Here is a 22,590-nt window from a genome sequence, read left to right as displayed (position 1 = left end):
CAGAAGGCTAATGCTTGCTTGCAATCTAAGGTACGCACTACATTTTCACCAGGATGAGCATACAGTCTTGAGAATAGAAACATAGAAAAATGACAGCAGAAAAGGGCCAAAGCCCATCAAGTCTGCCCACTCTAGTGACCCTTCGCCTTGAATTTGTTCACAACCCCCTGCCTTTACATCATTAGAGATCTCACGTGAATATCCCATTTATTTTTAAAATCTGCCACGCTGTTGGCCTCAATCACCTGCCGTGGGAGTTCGTTCCAATGATCGACCACCCTCTCGGTGAAGAAATACTTTCTGAAGTCACCATGAAATTTTCCTCCCCTAATTTTCAGCGGATGCCCTCTGGTGGACGAAGGTCCTATAAGACGGAAGATATCCTCTTCCACCTCGATACGGCCCGTGATATATTTAAATGTCTCAATCATGTCCCCTCTCTCTCTTCGTTCCTCAAGTGAGTACAGCTGCAATTTATTCAGCCTTACTTCATATGGGAGATCCTTGAGCCCCGAGACCAACCTGGTGGCCATCTGTTGAACTGACTCTATTCTCAGCACATCTTTCCGGTAATGTGGTCTCCAGAATTGAACACAATATTCCAAATGAGGTCTCACCATGGATCTGTACAGTGGCATTATGACTTCTGGCATCCTGCTGATAAAACCACTACGGATGCAACCCATCATTTGCCTTGCCTTGGAGGAAGCCTTTTCCACTTGATTGGCAGTTTTCATGTCATCACTAATGATTACTCCTAAATCCCGTTCTTCCGTGGTCCTAGCTAAGGTCTCACCATTTAACGTGTAAGTCCTGCATAGATTTCTTTTACCCAGGTGCATCACTTTACATTTTTTAGCATTGAAGTTGAGCAAAACAATTGACTGGTTAAGATGAACTCTGACACTATCTTAGACAGGAACTTCAAGTGTGTGGGATGAAACTTTATATAAGGTGGATCAGCTACTACAGCCTGAAGCTCACTTACTCTGATGCAAACATACTGGGATATAATCTTTTTAGAAAGGACAGAGATGGTCAAAAAGGTGGAGGAGTAGCTCTCTATGTAAAGATCGATATCCAAGCGACTGATATGCAAGGGACATGGGGAGAGGAAGAAGCGATATGGATCGCTCTGAAAAGAGAAGATGGAACTTCTATCTACGTGGATGTAGTCTACAGACCTCCGACTCAATCGCAGATAAAGATCTGATTGTGGATATCCAAAAGTTTGGAAAGAAAGAGGAGGTGCTGCTGTTGGGAGATTTCACCCTGCCAGATGTGGATTGGAAAGTTCCGTCTGCAGAATTGGAAAGAAGTAGGGAGATTATGGATACCTTTCAAGAGGCTCTGCTCAGATAAATGGTGACGGAACCCATGAGGGAAAAAGCGATATTGGATCTGGTCCTCACAAATGGGGAGAGTATCTCTAATGTTCTAGTGGGTGCTCACCTGGGAAGTAGCGAACATCAAACGGTTTGGTTTGATATAACAGCTAAAGTGAAGAGCGGCCACACAATACTTAAGGTCCTAGATTTAAACGTACGGTCTTTAATAAAATGGAAGAGTACCTGTAGAAAGAGGTATTAGGATGGGAGGACATAAGAGAAGTGGAAAAACAGTGGTATAAGCTGAAAGGAGCAATAAAAATGGCTACGGACCTTTATGTGAAGAAAATAAATAAAAACAAGAGAAAAAGGAAACCGATATGGTTCTCTAAACTTGTGGTGGAGAAAATAAAGGCAAAGAGTTGGCGTTCCTGAAATATAAAAAAACCCAAGAAGAGGAGTACAGAAAGGACTACCAGGTGAAACTGAAAGAAGCCAAGAGAGAGATACAGGTGGAAAGTGCAGGTGGAAGAGCAAATGGCTAAAGATGTAAAAAAGGAAGATAAAATTTTTTTTTCAGATATATTGTGAAAGGAGGAAGATGAAATGTGGAATTGTTAAACTAAAAGATGCTAGGAACCGATATGTGGAGAGTAATGAGGAAAACTCAAATGTGCTAAACAAATACTTCTGCTCTGTGTTCACAGAAGAAAATCCTGGAGAAGGACCGAGGTTGTCTAGCAAAGTTACACAAGAAAATGGAATAGATTCTACGCCATTCATGGAGGAAAATGTTTATAAACAACTTGAAAAACTGAAGGTGGACAAAGCGATGGGACTGGATGGGATCCATCCCAGGATACTGAGGGAGCTCAGAGAGGTTCTGGCAGGTCCTATTAAAGACTTGTTCAACAAATCTCTGGAGATGGGAGTGATTCCTGGGGATTGGAGACGATCAGATGTGGTCCCTATTCACAAAAGTGGTCACAGAGATGAAGCGGGAAACTACAGGCCGGTAAGCCTCACTTAGGTTGTTGGAAAAATAATGAAAGTGTTGCTGAAAGAAATGATAGTGAACTTTCTAGAATCTAATGGGTTACAGGATCCGAGGCAACATGGCTTTACTAAAGGTAAATCGTGCCAAACGAACCTGATTGAATTTTTTGTTTGGATGACCAGAGAACTGGATCAAGGACATATGCTAGATGTAATTTACTTAGATTTCAGCAAAGCTTTTGACACAGTTCCTCATAGGAAGCTCTTGAACAAACTTGAAGGGCTGAAGTTAGGACCCAAAGTGGTGAACTGGATTAGAAACTGGTTGTCGGAAAGATGCCAGAGGGTGGTGGTTAATGAAAGTCGCTCGGAGGAAGGAAAGGTGAGTAGTGGAGTCCCTCAGAGTTTGGTGATGGGGCCGATCCTGTTCAATATGTTTGTGAGTGACATTGCTGAAGAGTTAGAAGGAAAGATTTGATTTTTGTGGATAACACCAAGATTTGTAACAGAGTAGACACTGAGGAGGGAGTGGAAAACATGAAAAAGGCTCAACAAAATTTTGAGGAATGGTCTAATATCTGGTAACTAAAATTCAATGTAAAGAAAAGCAGAGTAATGCATTTGGGGATTTTTACATGCTGCACATGGCTGACCCACAAGCCTTCCCTCTGACGTCAATTGGAAAAAGGAGGGCATGGAATTCCTGGCGGCGGCCAGTGATTAAAGAGGAAGGTGGGTGGGAGATCAGCGTAGTGCCGCGTATCTCCAACAAGCGGCTCACATACCCTTACCGTGTGTTGAGAAATTCTGCTTTAGGGGCTCTAGGTCTGCTGTCCGGTAAATACTTTGCCTTGTGATCCTGCACACTGGTCATAAGATCATCCACACCTTTTCCAAAGAATAAATGTCCCTTAAAGGGTAGTTTACACAAGATCACCTGCGCTGCCCAGTGTCTGAACCATAGCATCCAGTGGGCGGAAGTGGAATAAGCAGACATTTTGCTCACGACTCAAAGGAACATAAAGAGCATCAGTGACATAATTTTTTTTTAATTTAAATTTTAGGTATTTATATACCGCCTATTAAAGTTAATTAAGTGGTTTACAACCAAGTACTCAAACATTTTCCCTATCTGTCCTGGTGGGCTCACAATCTATCTAATGTACCTGGGGCAATGGAGGATTGAGTGATTTGCCCAGGGACACAAGCAGCAAACATTAGAAACTGGGATCCATTCCAGCAATTGCCTCTGAATCATGGCACAACTTGGAGTGGGAAGTCTGGGTGACAAAAGACACTGCAACAACTGCTTTTAAACCTGAGGCCATAGCCTTGCAGCACTGAAAAGTCACACAAATGGTCCAAAACCCCCCAAATATAATCTAATCAGGAGCAGAAAAGACCAGATCCTACCATCTTGCTTGTAGAGAGGCAATTGAGGAACTGGAGGATAGCCCAGAAGGATGGGAGGTGCAGCAAAAGAATGCTAATGAGGCTCTGTACAAGAATTATCACGAGAAAGGATTGTCTACCCACAGGTTCAGGAATAGAGTATCTGTCACACTGGAAACGATGCTGCTGAATATCCACAGAAAGGCTGGACTAAACCATTTATCTGAATAATGGTACCCATTATCCAGATACATGACTTTGAATATTGACATATATACAGTATATAATTAAAATGAAACATGAAATATGTTTAGAAAATAGAAATGTGTTTAAAAAGTAGATAAGGGGGCAGTCAGGTATTTGGAGAAGCCTGTTTTACAAGCAGCTTTAGCAAATAGAAACCACAGGCCCACCAGTAAGGTCAGAAGAAATATGCGAGTGAGCCTCCAGAGATGAAGAGAGAGGGAGAGATAGCACAGTTACTTTCGAAAACAGGTGTTATCCGGGGACATCAGACAGATATTCTCACATGTGGGCGACGTCATCCACAGATCCCGGTATGGATAGTGCCAAAGTGTATTGTCACTTTAAGCTTTAGAAAGCTTTAAAACTGCCTGCACCGCGCAAGTACCTTCCTGCCCAACACCAGCTTGCGAGGTCATCAGTTCTATACCCAAGTGAAGAAGTCAACTAGAGGAGGTGGGTGGAATGTGAGAATATCTGCCTGCTGTTCCTGGATAACACCTTTTACAGTTAAGTAACTGTGCTTTATCCTAGGACAAGCAGGCAGCATATTCTTACATGTGGGACTCCATAGCTTACTGAATGGGATGAAGGGAGAGTTGGCCTCCAAATAAAAAATAAATGTGTAGTGCTCCGCCCCAAAAGCTCCGATTTGAGCAGGCGGAGCAAGTGAAGGAAAAGAACTGATAAAAATATATAAGGAGATCCAAGCTTAACAGGCTCTACTCCCTGTGTTCAGAAGCTTGGTATGGCAAGAAGCAGTGTTGTCATGATGGTTAGAATAGGTCATCCATTTTTATCAAATTCTACACCCCTGATGGATTCCTGTATGGCATTACAGTGGCAGAGAGAATCAAAAGAGACATTCCATGATTAGTATGCTCTACACCAAGGATGTCAAAGTCCCTCCTCGAGGGCCGCAATCCAGTCAGGTTTTCAGGATTTCCCCAATGAATATACATGAGATCTGTTACCATACAACGAAAGCAGTGCATGCAAAAAGATCTTGTGCATATTCATTGGGGAAATCCTGACAACCCGACTGGATTGCAGCCCTCAAGGAGGGACTTTGACATCCCTGCTCTAGTGATTGTTCATAATAAGCAGAAGAAGAGATCCAACTTTAAAAGACTCTATAGCCATACTGGATCCTTCTGGAGTCATCTCAATGGTGCTGACAATGCAAATATGCACAGTAGAGAAGCAGCAGAAAAGGTCCAACATTGGAAGTTCAGAGTACTCGATGGTACAGACCAAGACACTGAAAGTGCCTCGTGAGAGTTATGAAGTCAATATGAATCGATGAGCTATGGAGAGCAGGAACCAGCATGTTGGTCGACGACCATTGTGACTGCTGAGGTTAAGCTGGTACTGAGGGAAACAATGGAAGCATCGGTACTGGTTGTTGAAAATGAAGCTATAGGAGCAGCAACGATAAAATGAAGCATCGGTATTGAGTCTCAATGTAGGCAAATAATACAGAGCAGAGATGGATTGGTACCAAGCAGAGACTGATGCTAATTAAGCTGGATTGGTACCGAGTAGAGAAAAAGGGGCATCGAGGCCAAAATCATTGTAATCTCATGGCCAGCCATGCACCATACAGTTCCCCTGCTTACAGTGAGTGATTGCACTGGCACTAAGGGCTATGAAGTTGGTACCATAGTTGCCGCAGGGTGTCGAAGCACTGGTAACCCCAAGGGGAAGTGCGCGTCAGAAATGACAGCCTGCATTGATGAATGATGGCATCGATGATAGGCATGCATCGAGAGACTCGATGCTGAAAATGCCAGTGATGCTGGTGATAATATCGATGAAGCTATCGATGTTCAGCGGTACCAAATGTAATCGACACCACTCAGAAGATCAATCCATGAAAATGAGGCACCGGTACTGTTCGCGGCTCAGCTGGTACCATAGGTGCAGCAGGGTGTTGGAGCGCTGGTAACCTCAAGAAGAGGCATGCTTCAGAAATGACAGCCTGCATTGATAGCTTCAAGGAGAGGAATGCATCAATAGACTCGATGTGAGATATGCATGCGACGCTGATGATGATGTCGATGTACCAGTATCACTAGGAATTGGTACTGCAGAAAAGTCCAGGTTGCTGGGTACCTGACTCCAGGCCTAATATCTTCTTATAGAAAATAAAATGCAGGAACAAAAAGAATATAACATTTGTTTGGTAAGGCATTTCGTCTTCTTTTTTTTTTTTAATCGGGAAGAGATCCAGCAGGAAAGAAAAAGCAGCAAGGGTCAAGTGAAAAGACGGCTGAAAAGCTGCTGGTGGAGACAAAGGCTTTAAAAACGCCCACAGGTCCCAAAGGTGAAAATAAACCTAAGAACATAATCAGTGCCTCTGCTTGGTCAGACCAGAGGTCCATCATTCCCAGCAGTCCGCTCACGCGGCGGCCCATCAGGACCCAGACCTGTATAGTAATCCTCTATCTATACCCTTCTATCACCATTTCCTTTAGGAAATCATCTAATCCCTTCTTGAACTCCAATACCGTACTCTGTTCTATCACACCCTCTGGAAGCGCATTCCAGGTGTCCACCACCCTTTGGGTGAAGAAGAACTTCCTAGCTTTGGTTCTAAATCTGTTCCCTCTTAATTTTTCCGAATGCCCTCTCATTCTTGTAGTTTTCGAAAGTTTGAAGAATCTATCCCTCTTCACTTTCTCTATGCCCTTCATGATCTTGTAAGTCTCTATCATGTCCCCTCTAAGTCTCCGCTTCTCCAGGGAAAAGAGCCCCGGTTTCTCCAATCTTTCAGCATATGAAAGGTTTTCCATACCCTTTATCAATCATGTCACTCTTTTCTGGACCCTCTCGAGTATCGCCATATCCTTCTTAAGGTACGGCGACCAATACTGGACACAGTACTCCAGATGCGGGCGCACCATCGCCCAATACAACAGCAGGATAACTTCTTTCGTTCTGGTTGTAATACCTTTCTTGATAATAGCATTCTATTCACCTTCTTAGAGGCCGCTGTGCACTGTGCCGACGGCTTCATTGTCTTGTCCACTATTACCCCCAAGTCCTTTTCTAGGGTACTTTCACCCATTACCAGCCCTCTCATCGTGTAGCTATACTTCAGGTTACTATTTCCTACATGCAAGACTTTACATTTGTCTACATTAAACTTCATCTGCTATCTCGTCGCCCACTCTTCTAATTTGTTCAGGTCCCTTTGTAAATCCTCCCAGTCCTCTTTAGTCCCAACTCCACTAAATAGTTTGGTGTCGTCTGCGAATTTTATTACTTCGCACTTCGTCCCTATTTCTAGATCATTTATAAATACACTGAACAGCAGCGGTCCGAGTACCAACCCCTGCGGAACACCACTTATTACCCTCCTCCAGTCCGAGTGGTGGTCCTTCACTCCTACCCTTTGCTTTCTACTCGCCAACCAATTTTTGATCCATCTGTGTACTTCTCCTTCCACCCCATGGTTCTTCAGTTTCCCTAGCAGGCGTTCATGGGGTACCTTGTCGAAGGCTTTTTGGAAATCTAAGTATATGATGTCTATGGGGTCCCCTTTGTCCATCCGTTTGTTTATTCCTTCAAAGAAGTGCAGAAAGTTCGTTAGGCACGATCTTCCCTTGCAGAAGCCATGTTGGCTTGTTTTCATCAGTTTATTCCTTTCTAGATGCTCATCGATACTGTCTTTTATCAGCGCTTCCGCCATCTTCCCCAGAACCAAAGTCAAACTTATCGGTCTGTAGTTCCCCGGGTCACCTCTCGATCCTTTCTTAAAGATGGGCATAACATTAGCTATCCTCCAATCCTCCGGGATCACGCCTGTTTTCAGGGATAGATTACAAATCTGCTGTAGTAGTTCCGCTATTTCCTCCTTTAGTTCTTTCAATACCCTAGGATGGATTCCGTCCGTGCCCAGAGATTTGTCAGTTTTTAATCTATCTATCTGCTTGTGTATGTCTTCAAGGCTTACCTCCATGGATATTAATTTTTCTGCTTGATCTCCTTTGAAGATTTTTTCAGGTTCCGGCACGTTGATGTGTCCTCTTTTGTAAATACTGACGAAAAGAACATGTTTAGTCTATTTGCCACTTATTTTTCCTCCTTTATAACTCCTTTCCTAGCTCTGTCATCCAGCAGTCCCACCTCCTACCTTGCTGGCTGCTTCCCTTTAACATATCTGAAGAACGGTTTGAAATTTTGTGCTTCCCTGACTAGCCTCTCTTCATATTCTTTCTTTGCTCTTCTCACCACGAGGTGACATTCTTTTTGATGCTTCCTGTGCTCTTTCCAGTTCTCTTCGGTTTTGTCCTTTTTCCATTACCGGAATGAATTCTTCTTATCTCCTATCACTTTCTTCACTTCTTTAGTTATCCACGCCGGGTCTTTTATTTGCCTCTTCTTGCATTCTTTTCTAAATCTGGGGATATACAGATTTTGCGCCTCACTCACGGTGTCCTTGAATAAAGACCAGGCTTGTCCTACAGTCTGCGATTTCTTAGTGCTGTTCCTAAATTTCTTCCTTACCATTACTCTCATTGCTTCGTAGTTTCCTTTCTTGAAGTTAAAGGTTGTCGCTGTGGTTCTCTTTCCCTTCGATATTCCTATTTCAACCTTGAATTTGATCATATTGTGATCGCTGTTTCCCAACGGTCCCACTACTTCCACTTCCTTTGTAGGTCCTCTTAGCCCATTGAGGATTAGATCCAGAGTGGCATTCCCTCTCGTCAATTCTCTGACAAGCTGCTCTATGAAGCAGTCCTGTATAGCCTCCAGGAATCCGGTCTCCCTAGCGCATTTTGAGTTTCCAAGACTCCAGTCTATCCTGGGGTAGTTGAAGTCTACTAGAAATAAATACTCAAGGATTAGGGCCCGAATATATCCCTTATTCACTCAAAAACAAGCCCCACACGGACAAACGATACACACACCCAGCAACACTACAAGGCCTTACTTACAACCCACAACATTCACACTCCCCAAAGAAAAAGGGAAAAAGGAAAAAGAAAAGAAGTGGAGAAAAAGGCCTCAGTTCAGCTTCATCTGGCCAAAAAAACTCCACTCCTACAAAAGCTGTTTATGTGTAAATGCTGAAAAATAGTCCAAGAAAACAAGGCAACTAAAGTAGCCTGCCAGGTGGTATCAAACAGCACGCCTAATACAGATGAAAGTCAGTGGGTGAATGTAACAAAAGGCAGTATAGTCCAGCTCATAACATCCATAGCAAAAGCAAGAAAAAATAACTTAGCTGCTGATGGCCTCCAAATCCAGGCCAGGCAGTCCTTACACCCAACGGGGAACCCTCCATTTCGCATCAAATCGCTGCGTCAGGGTGTTCATATCATTGCTTCACATCCAGATATTCCAGACCCACCATACTCCTCAAACATCCTCACCACTTCATCGATCAAAACTGGCGCAGAGAGACTCTTCACCTCGGCTCTTAAAAAGGCCAAAGTTCCGCCCCTCCACATGCAGCCACCAATCAAAAAACACTCAAACTCAAAAGAAGGCGGACCATTCTATTCGGGCATTTAAACCCTCAGGATGGACTGATTGTAGCTGATAAATCCATCTCTGCTCCTTTTGCCACAGGAGACATCTCCAATCCCCCCGTCGAACCGGGAGCGCAATATGTTCAATTACAATACATCGCAGGGCTCCAAAATCATGATGTGCTTCTAAACAATGCATCACCAGCGGTTCCTCCATAACAATCATGTTACCGCTTTTGCATTCTTGCTTCATCTCGGCTTTCATTTCTTCATTGTTTGCTTCAGTTTGCCCAGGTGGACGATAGTACAGGCCCATCCATATCTCGGTCCCTTTCCTTCCCAGTATTTTAACCCATAGTGATTCCAATTTGTTGGTCGTTGCCGCTGTGTCCACTCTGGTCGAGTGTATGCTATCCTTTATGTATAGGGCTATTCCTCCTCCTTTCTGACCTTCGTGATAGAGTTTGTACCCCGGCAGTGCTATGTCCCATTTGTTTTCTTCATTCCACCATGTTTCAGAGACCCCAATGATGTCTAGGTTCTCTTTTTTGGCCATGACTTCTAATTCTCCCATTTTATTCCTTAGGCTCCTTGTGTTAGTATACATGCAATTTAAGTCCTGGTATTTTTCTGTCTTCTTTTTCTTTTCCTGTGCTACGATCTTCTTATCATCCTCTTCTTGATCTGTCAACTCTTGTCTTTTGCCCATTGTGTCTTCCCAGCATTTTTCCCACTCAATATCCTCTCGGGATACCTTCTTCCGAAACGTCGACACTTGATCGACTGTCGGCTTTCCCCTTCTTCTTAGTTTAAAGCCTGCTCTATTCCTCTCCTGACATTGTTTGCTAGAAGTCTAGTTCCCACAGCGCTCAGGTGCAGTCCATCTCTCCTGAAGAGCTTGCTCTTGCCCCAAAACGTTGTCCAGTTCCTCACGAAGTGGAATCCCTCTTCCTCACACCATCTCCTCATCCATGCATTTATTAACTGTAGTTCCGTCTGACTCTTCACATCTGCCCTCGCTACTGGTAGGATCTCTGAAAAAGCTATCTTCTGAGTCCTCATCTTCAACTTTCTTCCCAGAATCTTGAACTGTTCATTTCTACTGTAGTCTCTCCTGCTGACATCATTTGTCCCGATGTGGATCATCACTGTGGTCTCTTCCGTCTCTGCTCCTTCAAGGATCTTTTCAATTTTGTCGACGATGTCTTTAGTTCTTGCTCCTGGGAGGCAGGTCACTAGTCAATCCTCTCTCCCTCCTGCTATGTGGCTATCCACTTGCCTTAGGATTGAGTCTCCCACTAGGATCGCAGACTTTCCCTTCTTCAGTTTTCGCTCCGGTCGCAGGTCTATGTCCTCTGTGTGCTTCGTTGCTTCTTCTTCTAGGCATCGGCAAGACGTTGCCTCCCCTTCCTGCGGGGTTTCTCTGTGGGTTTCTTCCTTGGCATCATCTTCCTCTTGTTCGCCATTCCATGTAGGTGTATCTTCATCTTTCCTCTGATGTTCGTGTTCTTCCACCCTCCTCCTGTAGGCCTCCTCGAGCTCTCTGACTTCTTCCTCAATGTGTCTCTCTCTCATGAAGTCTTCAGCTGTCTTGATTGAGTCTTCTGCAATGTAAAGTCCTTCCAGTTCATGTATCCTGTCCTTCAGTTGCCTAACTTCCTTCTTCAAGCTTTTCAGCTCCTGACACCGACCACATACATATGGCAGACTGTGCAGAACACTGGAAAGCTCATCTTTTGGATTCCCTCTGCTTCCATTTCTGCGTGCCTTTTTTGGAGTACTTTCTATTATTGCACTGGTACCTTTTTGCTTGTGTGTGTGTGTACGCGCTCTTCTGTGCCTGTTAGTTGCTACTTCCCTATTCCCTCTACGTTTGATCTGGCTTTCCTCTGCATTTGCTCTGGCTTTCATCTGCATCTGCTCTGGCTTCCCTCTGTCACGGTTGTTCTTCTGCTTTCTGCGCAGTGACTTGCCCCTTAAGGCCCTTCGCAAATGCGCTCTCACTAAGGCGAGCGCCTTTGCCATTCGCCTTCGACGTGCGCCGAATGGCTGAGCGCCGTTGGCTCTGCCCCTTTTAAGGTGGAACTTTGAGGTCCGATGTCGGAGGAGTGGGCGGAGCTACCTGTCACCGCTACCCCTCACTCTGTTCCTCCTCTATGCCCTCCTGGCTACTCTTCCTCTCCTCTCCCCTGCCTCCCGAGTCTCTCTCCTGCCTCTCTCACTTGGTTGCTGCTTGCAGGCAAGTTGGAATTGATCGCCGTTGGCTCCACACCTTTTAAGGCGGAGCTTCCAGGTCTGACATTGGAGGGGTGGGCGGAGCTACTTCTCGCTGCTACCCCTCACTCTGTTCCTCCTCTGTGCCCTCCTGGCTACTCTTCCTCTCCTCTCCCCTGCCTCCCGAGTTTCTCTCCTGCCTCTCTCACTCGGTTGCTGCTTGCAACAACTAACAAGATATAATGAACTTATTGAAAATACAAAGCAGGAAGTCAAACTCGACTAGACAAAGTCCAGATATGTCTTCTTTACTTTGCATAAAACAAAAAATTGATGACCTGTGGGCAGGAAAGCACTCTTGCAATGCGTGGTGTGGGCAGTCTTAAAGCTTTCTAAAGCCTAAAGTGACAGTACACTTTAGCTCTGTCCGTACCGGGCTATGTGGATGATGTCACCCACATATGAGAATATGCTGCCTGCTTGTCTTAGGATAATTCTCCCTTCTAAATCCTTAAGCCCCCTTTCCCTCAGTCATTTTTTGCCACAATCCATCCCTCCTCATTAATTAGCTCTGGAATGGTTGAATAATGCGGTATGATCTGCCTACTCACTTTTGCTAGCCTGCCATGTTCCAGGCAGTCTTGTAGATCAAGCTTATCATTGACTGTCGATACCAGTGGCCTAGGGGAAAAAATAATTTTAGTTAAGACTTCACTTTACCTCACTGTAATAAAAAGAAAGGTGGTATAACAGGCTCTGGAACACCAAACTAGATGAATTATTATGGACTGCAATAAGAATCCACATAGCAAAATGCTTCACCTTATTAAAACACTGACCTTAGAGAAAATGCATATTAATCAAGCACAAATTAAAAATACAAATGGACAAAACATTTGGCTTGCCTCCAATCACACACAGATCCAGGGGTTAGTGAATCTAGCCCTTAGCGTGTAAATGCCTGACATGTCTCTAAATCAGAGCAAATAAACCAAAACTGCAGACTTGTACATGGTGCAGGCAAATTTTATTTTGACAAATAAATCTTAACTAAAAACCTTTTACCAAACGGGGGACCCAACACGGTCCGTGTTTCGGACAACCTTCATCAGGGGTCCATGGTAATAAAGGTAAAAAGAAAAATATCACAAAAAGAAGCCTGGAAAACTAGCGTTTGGTAGCACACCAGTGAATCTCCGAAATGCACTACAAGTTCGTCACTGTGACGAACTTGTAGTGCATTTCGGAGATTCACTGGTGTGCTACCAAACGCTATTTTTCCAGGCTTCTTTTTGTGATATTTTTCTTTTTACCTTTATTACCATGGACCCCTGATGAAGGTTGTCCGAAACACGGACCGTGTTGGGTCCCCCGTCTGGTAAAAGGTTTTTAGTTAAGATTTATTTGTCAAAATAAAATTTGCCTGCACCGTGTACAAGTCTGCAGTTTTGGTTTGTTTGCTCTGGTCTGTTTTTTCACTGCAGACGAAGTTGGACCTCTGGTTCTTTTGATGTCTCTAAATCACCCATGCCCCGCCCATGTTAATGTCCCCTTTGAAGTTACATGCAATAGAATTTAGGTGCTAAATTCACAGAACAGCACCTAAATGCAGTTATGCATGTAACTGCAAACTGGTGCCAATTAACACTACTTAAGGGTCATTATTGGCAGTTAAAGTCAATTAGTGCCCACATAAACAAATAAGTCAGGTGTTATTCTATAACTTGCTTATGAAATTTTGTGTGCTACTTGTAAAATTGTGCACCCAAGTTTATAGCATTAGGGGGATTATCTGAAAAATTATGCCAAAATATATATTCTCCTGCATATTTTTCATCACTTAAATTCTAACTCGTATATTATTCTTGCATATATATATTTGCACTTGCTAGGCTCGCGCCACATCTCTTCAGTCATACTTTCTTCATATTTTATTTCATTTTGACCCATTTCTGAATGTTTCTGCTTCACTGTAGTCCTCTATCTTTTTGACTAGGGCATTCTTTCCCTCCATTTTCTTGGCCTTGTTACTTTTTACCCATCCAACATGAAATAAAAGTAGAATATGGATCTTACTTTTATAGATGCATAAAGGAAGCAGGCTTCACTTTCCTTTGACCTGGAGAAAATAAGATCCTGACTACTATATATGATCAGAACTCAAAAGTAGACAGTGACGTATAGTTAATCTGCTGCTGTAGATATGGGGCATTTTCTTTGACAGAGCAGAAGGACAATTCCCTGGTACTGATTCCTCAGACACGGAGAGCAAAGTGTTCCAAATAAAATCAACAATTTGACATCCATACCCACTTCATGTAGGGACTTATAATGCAACTTAACAAAGGAAAAAGGTACAACTTCAAATCTCAGGCAGAATCTAAGTGTGTTAGAAGGAATTATTGGTGTTACCAAATGTTGTCTAGCCACAGAGAAAGAGATGTGACATTAGAAATGACAAACCCAAGGAGAGCACTGATGGAGATCACCAGTTGTCAATCTAATCATGCCAAAGCCCCTGAACAGTTTCCTCTCACTATGCTTTCACTAACCTGTTCATACCAGGAAGATTACCCCAGAAGTAGCGGGCTCTGTGTGCTGCCGACACCTCTTTGGCATCAATCATCACTGGGTTGGACTGTGAAAGAAACAGATAGTCATATAGGTTATTTTGAACAGATAGGAATTAAAAATGACCAATTTGGTAGGTATGCAATTCATATAGAGTGTAAATGGCAGGGGGTATATATGAGTGGGGCTTAGGCAGAGCATGGGGGGTTTCACATCTACACACAAAACTCACAGAATACTCTCAGTTACGTGTTAAGATGCCACATTTACATATGTGCATTTACACCTGTTATTAACATGGTGTAAGTGAGCACACCTATATGTTGACATGTAAATGTTGGCAAATGCTAGCATTCTATAATGGAATCTGGGTTTCCAGATACTGCTATAGAATTAATGCTTAGGGAGTAATTCAATAAAGGTCAACAAAATGTAGGCAACAAGAATTAGCATGCTAAGGGTGAATTCTATAACGGCCATTACACATGTAATTCTTGTTATAGAATACTAGTGTAAGCTAGCGTTTATGCGCCAACAAATAGGTCCGACCACTTACACCATGTCAATAAAGGGTATAAATACTCACACTTAAATGCAACAATTGCACATGTAAATGATAGTATTCTATAGCGTTAAGTGCTAGGCATGCCTTTGCCCTTCCCCTGCTATATGCATGCCTCCTTGCAGTTTTTTGTGATATACAATAATGGTCAGGCTAATAGGGTCTTAACTAAGGTCAGCAAAGCATTCACATTTGTTCAGAAAAAAGACCTTAGAATAACATCTTTATATTATAAAGATTCATAGACCTCAGTGGTGTAACTGTGTGCAAATCAAATTTCAATACACACAGTATATTCTACACCAAGAATCGTCATCGGTCCAAAGAGTTTTTTCAAAAGCGCTTAAAGTGCAATTTTCATAAATAGGTTTGATAAATAGAAATACTCATTTTAAATGTGCAAGAAAACGCGACTCGGGGGAATAAACTCTGACATAGAGCTATGTTTCGCCGGATGCTTGTATCAAGGATTTCCTCTTTAAGTCAGCCAGGAAACCCAATTAGTACCGATAATTGCTTGTTAGAATTCCAATTATCAGTGCTAACTGGCTCTTTAATCAATTTTTATTGCTTTTTATAGAATTCGGGAAATAGTGCAAAAGTTTTCATGTAAAATTATAGAATGAGTGTTAGTGCACTGCATTTTGTGGCACCCTTTATAGAATTGCCCCTATGTGTATATGTACTACTGTCATTGTTGCTTTCTATTTTCAGGTTGAGCTGGGAGAAATGCAATAATACAACCAAAGTTATGTGCACCAATACCATTAAAAAAGCAAGCTACACTAGTGGTAACAGTTACTATCTTATTAAATAAGCTGAAAATTTTCAGCCCAATACAGTTTTTCAACACTGCTGTCAGTGTTTTTCTTTAAAACTGATCACAATGATTAAATACTGTATATACTCTTAATATAAGTCTAGATTTTTGGGCCAAAAAATGGCCCTTGGGATCTCGATTTGTATTTGAGTCCTCCTCCTCTAGGACCCATCTCTGACCTCTCCTCGGGCTTATATTAAGCCCTGCTAGTCCAGTGATGTGGTAGGTCAAGAGCAATCCTCCTATGCTCCTGCCCCATGCAATCTTACTACTCAAAATGGCTGACACAACTTTATTTATTTGGATTTATTAATTGTCTTTTCAGGAAGAGATTCACCCAAAGTTCCTAAAAATCCACTTGGAGGAGATTGCACTTTGGCATTAAGAAGACGTGAAACATTTTGGATTTTTAGCCTTCAAACTTTGAATCCTGGTGGTTTAAATGATAGAATTGATTGGGGTGCTTTCTATTAACTCGTTGTTTCACCTTTTTTTCTGGGTAAAACTACTAAAAGAAAATTTAATAATAATAATAACTTTATTTTTCTATACCGCCATAGTCAGGCGACTTACATTGTAAGAAGGCTGAACATTCAGCGAATAACAAAAGGTCTTAATACAATACAATAAGTCTACTTACAATACCGTACAATGAGTCTCAATACAATACAATACATTACAATGAGTCTAAATACAATACAATACAATACAAATTTAAAGCGAAGTGGAATCTAAAACATTGATTGGTCAACAGTCTTATGACATAACACACTGTGATTGGATTAATACTCTGACAGCGCCTTGATTCATGGGCGCAATTTTTCTGAATGCTTTTCACGATTGAAGTAGTGGTTTTTTTGTTGTTAGCTTTGAAAGTGCTTTAAATTTGTTATTTTCAATCAAGTTCATCATGCTTTTCATTTTATCTTTGAAATCACACCAGCACCTTCCCCTAAAGAAGCCTCATTGGGATGGTGAAAGGAGGGCCTCGTTGGGCTTTAATATATCTTGGTACTGATGTTTCAGTGTGGCGCAGTCCAGCTACTACAGATAAGTGCTGTCAATTAAATTTAGCACTATCGTTGTATGAATTTATTTAAATGAATATTTGAAAACAACAAAAAAAGTAAAAAATTATAAAATTAAGCTTTAGCATTTGAGAGGTTTTTTCCCCAAAGACTAGTGATTGAGACATGACCTGCCACATTTGTTTGTTATAAGCAGCACTGTTGCCGGAAAAGTCTTTTTTCTCCCATTTTGCATATTCATATGTACTTTCCTATAGATGTATTTGGGTTTGGATCTGTTTTTGTAAGTGACACCTGAGTTGTGGCTTTGAGGTGGTATGAAGAACTATGTTTCCTGGATGAAGAAGCAGATCTCTGAATGGGAGTATCAATGGGTAGGACTCAGACTGGACTGAGGCTGGATGCATTAGAGCAGGCTTTTGCACCGTGTGCAACTGTAGCGTTTCAACAAGCTCCTTCTGCAACAGCTCTCGAAGCTGATTTTGCAGACTGCACCAGTACAGATATTGCATGCAGTACAGAAGGCACAGGCATTGATAGGTGTCGAAGCATTGGTGACCTCAATGTTGAAACACGCCTCAAAGAAGATACCAGTTGTAGCAATGGTGACCTAGTCTTGGTGCACATATGCTTTGCATTATCTGATGGGGATCGATGCCTGGAATAAAGCCGATGCATGTCTAGAGGGAGACGGGTGTTTGTGCTTCTTAACCTTTTTATGAACTTCTCCTGAAGGAGGCAGCACCGCAACACCGATGAATCAAGTTTGCTTGAAAAGCTGTTCGCGTCAGGGCTCCGTAGATGACATCACCCACATGTAGAGAATATGCTGCCTGCTTGTCCTGGGATAAAACATCATGCCAAATATGCTTTAGTCTGTACACCAGTTGCAGTGACCTGTATTTGTTATGTATATTGCTTAGTTAGTTACTGTTTAACAATAAAATGTCCATTTCTAAATCTCTGCTGTTTGTACCTCAGGGGTATTCAGTTGAAAAATGTTTGATCTAGGGCAGGGATGTCAAAGTCCCTCCTGGAGGGCCGCAATCCAGTCGGGTTTTCAGGATTTCCCCAATGAATATGCATGAGATCTATTTGCAAGCACTGCTTTCATTGTATGCTAATAGATCTCATGCATATTCATTGGGGAAATCCTGAAAACCCGACTGGATTGCGGCCCTCGAGGACCGACTTTGACACCTGTGATCTAAGGGGTACTTGGCTTGAAGAAGTTGAGAAACAAAGAATCACACAGGGAAAATAATTTGTCCTGTCCTTGTGAGCTCGGTCCCTGTCCCCACAAATGGTCTGATCCCATCCGCACAAGCCTCGAATAGTTATGATTTTATATTAAACTTATTTTATTAAAGTATAAAAAGAAACAATATGCTGTACAATTGTCATTTTATAAACACTAAATACAGAGCAAGGATCAACAAAACTCCTGTCTTCCCTCCCCTTCACAAACATCCCCTCCAATATCGAGAAAACAGAATAAGCCAATGCTACATAGAAAAATCATGCCAACAGAATACCATAGTCACACAGGACTGGAAAAGTGTTAGGGGAGTGCAACTCGGGCAACTGTCCCCTTGTCAGAGAGAGCCCTAAGCCAGCTGGAAGCTAAAGAAGCACGGTCTGGGCTTTGCGGACCCCAGTTATATCTAACACCAGCTCTAGCAGGATACATATTTCAAATCTGAAAATACAATTATTTTTTCTACCTTTTGTTGTCTCATCATTTTATTCTTCAGGCAGGCGGTGGCGATTCCAATCCACAAGAACCTCCTGGACTGCAGAGACAAAATTTGGCAGACTCCCTTTTCAGGGCAACTAACATCAAGGAGACTGGAAGTGAAGTACCAGATCTTTCCAGCCCGGGGGTTTGACAACTCGCAGCAGCCATACAAGGACATTGCGGTAGCCTTGGCGCTCAAGAGAAACAGGGCAGCACGACCCCCACTCCAACGCCCTGCCAGGGAAGGACCTGAAAAGCCCTGGATTCCACAGGGAAAAAGACCTTCGAGGGCGCAATGCTGAGCGCACGAATTACTGCGCTCCAGTTCCAGATGCAGCTTTATCAGGAGGCCATTGAGAGAAAATAAATAAAATAAAACAGGGACTCCAGCTCACCACCAAGCCGGTCCAGGAGTCTCTTTCATTCCTCCTCCATAATTTAGAGGAATGCAGCCAAGTGATACCCCAGAACACCACACTGGCAGCAGTCCGTGCCCCAGCGCTCGCATCAGTAACATAACTGCTACGCAAAAAAGCGCCGCCCAAGGGACAGGGGCAGCCCTCTCTCCAACACAAAAACAGAACCTTGACCATCCTCCGGCCCAGCAGGGGCCAGGGGAAGCAGGATCACATTGTCTGCGAAGGCTTGGCCCAGGATCACCATCGACCAGTGGATCCTCAGCATCATCAAGCAAGGATTCCGAATTCGTCTCCACTCCCGCCCCCCCCCCCCCCCGAGTGGGCGGGGCACCCTTCATCTGACTACCCAATTTTCCTGCAGCAAGGAGAGGATCTGCTTCGGGCAGATTCAATAGAGGTGGTGCCGAACAGAGGAGATCACCAAGGGGTTTTTACTCCAGGAACCCCTGCCTCCCCATGGACAAGGACAAACGCTCGATTCTGGATCTCTGCAAGCTCAACAGGTGCATACACAAGGAACGATTCCAGATGCACTCTCTGGGTACAGTCTTGCCCCTGTTACAGCCCGAGTATTGGCTAGTATCCCTGGACTTATAGGTTGCATACACTCACGTGCCCATGCACCCAGCCCGCAGGAAGCATCGTTGCTTCTAAAGCCAAGACAGACACTTCCAGTACAAGGTCCTACCCTTTAGACTTTCAACGGCTCCAAGAGTGTTCACAAAGTGTGTGGCCGTGGCACATCCTTGCCTTCAGGGTGTGTGCGTCCTATCTTATCTCGACGACTGGCTAATAGTGGCCCACCCTCCAAGGGAGGCACAGGCAGCCCTGACAACCACCATAACCCTCCTCCAAGAGCTGGGGTTCCTCGTCAACTACAAAAAATCCCACCTGATACCCACCTAGGGGATATCGTTCATCGGGGCAGTCATCAACACCACACAGACCAAGGCCTTCCTACCAGACTGCCAGATCGACGCCATGACATCCCTGGCCCAGTGCATCTCTGCCAGCAGCTCGTCAGCACGCTCCCTCCTGCGTCTCATGGACCACATGGCAGCTGCGGTCTTTGTTGTCCAGCACACCAGACTATACATGAGATCCCTGCAAGGGCACCTCAGAAGTCACTGGGACCAGCATACCCAACCTCTAACCACCCTGATACCCATTCGCCAACCCATACACAAGACGCTTCACTGGTGAATGGCCCGAGATAACTTAGTGAAAGAGAAACCAGACCACCACCTCAGCAGCTGGTGGTCACCATGGATGCCTCCAAACATGGATGGGGGACACACCTTCTCCATCTTCGCACAGGGGACATATGGTCTGCCCAGGCGTCCTCACTCCATATCAACCTACTGGAGCTCAGGGCCATAGGGAATGCCCTCGAAACCTTCAAACAATGGGTGACAGGCAAGGCAGTCCTCAACCAAACAGAAAACCAGGTGGCCATGTATTACATCAACAAGTAGGGAGGGACAGGGTCAGCCTCGCTATGCAAGGAAGCTTGCCGCATATGGGAGTTCGCCAACTCCATTCAATGCCCCATCCAGGCAACTTACCTCCCTGGGGAGCAGAACGACCTGGCAGAAAGCCTCAGCCGCCAGCTGGATCCCTAAGAGTAGTGTCTCAACTCAGCGGTGACGAAGAAGATCTTCAGCACCTGGGGCACATCGACCTGTTTGCAACCGAATTGAACTCAAAATACACGACCTTCTGCTCAAAGAGATCGACCCATCGCCATCTCAGCCCCGACGGTCTGTCTGAGTTGGAACCACGGATTCTTATACGCCTACCCAGGACAGAGCAACCGTGATCATGATTGCCCTGTTTGCGCCCCAGCAACCATGGTTCCCGTTCCAGCAATGGATAGCGGTTCACCCACCTCTCCACCTCCCAATCAGCGCAGTTCTCATAACACAACACAGGAGCCTTACCCTCAACCATGACCTGCGTTCCTTAGCCCTGACCGCATGGATGTTGAGAGGATGAACCTACCACAAGACGTGGAGCACATTCTTATGGCAGCCAGAAGACCTTCAACCAGAAAATGCTATGGGTTGAAATGGAGAAGGTTCCACTACCGGTGCACAGACACGCAGCGAGACCCCTACAACTGCCCCATACCGGACATCCTGCAGTACATACTGAGCTTATCTCAGGGGGACCTAAAACCCACTTCCATCAAGGTCCACCTAAGTGCGATCGCGGTGTACCACACTGGCCTAGACAACAAACCAGTGTCGGGGCATCCAGTAATCACAAAATTTCATGAAGGGACTGTCCAATCTGCACCCACCGATCAGACCACCTCCGCCCGGATAGGACCTCAACTTGGTGCCGCATCAGCTCACCCTCGACCCCTTCAAACCTTTGGGAGGCAGATCCCGGACTCCTTGCCGGGAAAACCCTGACCTCCATCGCGGCGGCCTGATGTATCAGCGAGATGCAGGTCCTGGTCCATCACCCCCCAACACACTCCTCCATGAGAACAGGGTGGTACTCAAAACCCACCCCCGATTCATGTCTAAGGTGGCCTCAGCGTTCCACATCAACCAGTTTATCATCCTCCCTGCACTACATCCCCCCACAGGGAGGCACACAGCCACCTCAGCAACATCTCCTGGACTGTGTGCGGGCCCTGACTACGCAACAGACCAGACAAGCCTCACAATTGTTTGTCTCCTACGACCAAAACAGACCAGGACTGTCAGCCACCAAATGCAGGCTCTCGCGCTGGATATCCCAGTGCATCTCCTTCACCTATAGAAGAGCGCAGCGTGAACCGCTGGTGGGAGACCATGCCCACCAGTTCAGAGCCATAGCCACCACTCCGGCTCATCTGCACCACACACCAATAGGGGACATCTGCGATGCAGCCACTTGGTCCTTCATGCACACCTTCACCAAGCACTACTGCCTCGACATAGCATTCCATGCTCCAAATGCATTCGGCCGAACAGTCTTGCATGCGGCCCTTCCCTCCCTGGAGGGACAGCAACCAAGTAGGGTGTTATAAATATTGACAAACACTGATCAAGTAGGGTATTATAGATATCGATTAAGTAGGTCTTCCAGCACTACCTGTCTAGACTGAATGTTGAATATGCAAGTATGAATTGTCACATGCACGTACGAATTGTCACTGTTGACCAGTTGGTTTCTCACTGTTCATTGATTGTTATTGAACAATTTCAATGTTCTGTGAGTATTAATGCTCAATTAACACAGCGTTTTATCAAAAACCTTGTTTCCACAACTTCACCTGCTTCGCCTGATTACCCTGCCCGGCTCGGCCTCCACAGCCAGGCGAGGGATGCACAGAGCGCTAAGGCGCAGGTCCAGTCGGTACATCCCTCGGCTAGGGAGTCACCCATATGTGGCTGACTCATCCTGCTTGTCCTAGGAGAAAGTGTAGTTACTTACCTGTAACGTAGGTTCTCCATGGACAGCAGGATAGTCAGCCAAACAACCCACCCGCCTCCCCATACAGCCGACCCGGCCACAGCTAGGAACATCCTGGGGATTAGGGGGAAGCAGGAGGAAATGGGTAGGGCTCGGGCATGCCCAGTGGGGCCCGGGTACTGCACGTGCTCAGAGAAAAAAAAAAAAAATCCTCTCTGAGCTATTGGAGAGCTTATCCGCAAATTGGGAGCTGTTGGGACAACACCCATATGTGGCTAACTATCCTGCTGCCAACGGACAACCTACGTTACAGGTAAGTAACTACACTTTCCCCATGTTCAGCATCTTCCTTCTCTATGCCTCCTATATGTCCCTTTCTAATATTTCCCAT

At 44.5% G+C, this 22,590-nt stretch overlaps 1 protein-coding gene across 4 annotated transcripts in view; it reads right to left on the bottom strand.

Annotated features, from left to right (window-relative positions):
* Positions 1-22,590, bottom strand: part of DNMT3A (DNA methyltransferase 3 alpha) — a 660,717-nt gene that overhangs the window by 7,362 nt on the left and 630,765 nt on the right. For all 4 annotated transcript variants that reach the window (XM_033935457.1, XM_033935458.1, XM_033935459.1 and 1 more), the window contains 2 exons: positions 14,206-14,291; positions 12,265-12,334 (listed from right to left, as the gene is read on the bottom strand). In XM_033935457.1, coding sequence (XP_033791348.1) covers positions 12,265-12,334; positions 14,206-14,291 — 156 coding nt within the window. The remainder of the gene's footprint in view (positions 1-12,264; positions 12,335-14,205; positions 14,292-22,590) is intronic.

The sequence above is a fragment of the Geotrypetes seraphini genome, chromosome 3 (assembly GCF_902459505.1).
Source record: "Geotrypetes seraphini chromosome 3, aGeoSer1.1, whole genome shotgun sequence".
In the NCBI taxonomy this organism is placed as follows: Eukaryota; Metazoa; Chordata; class Amphibia; order Gymnophiona; family Dermophiidae; genus Geotrypetes; species Geotrypetes seraphini.
The sequence above is the reverse complement of the archived record's forward strand: the minus strand, read 5'-3'. Positions and strand labels throughout refer to the sequence as shown.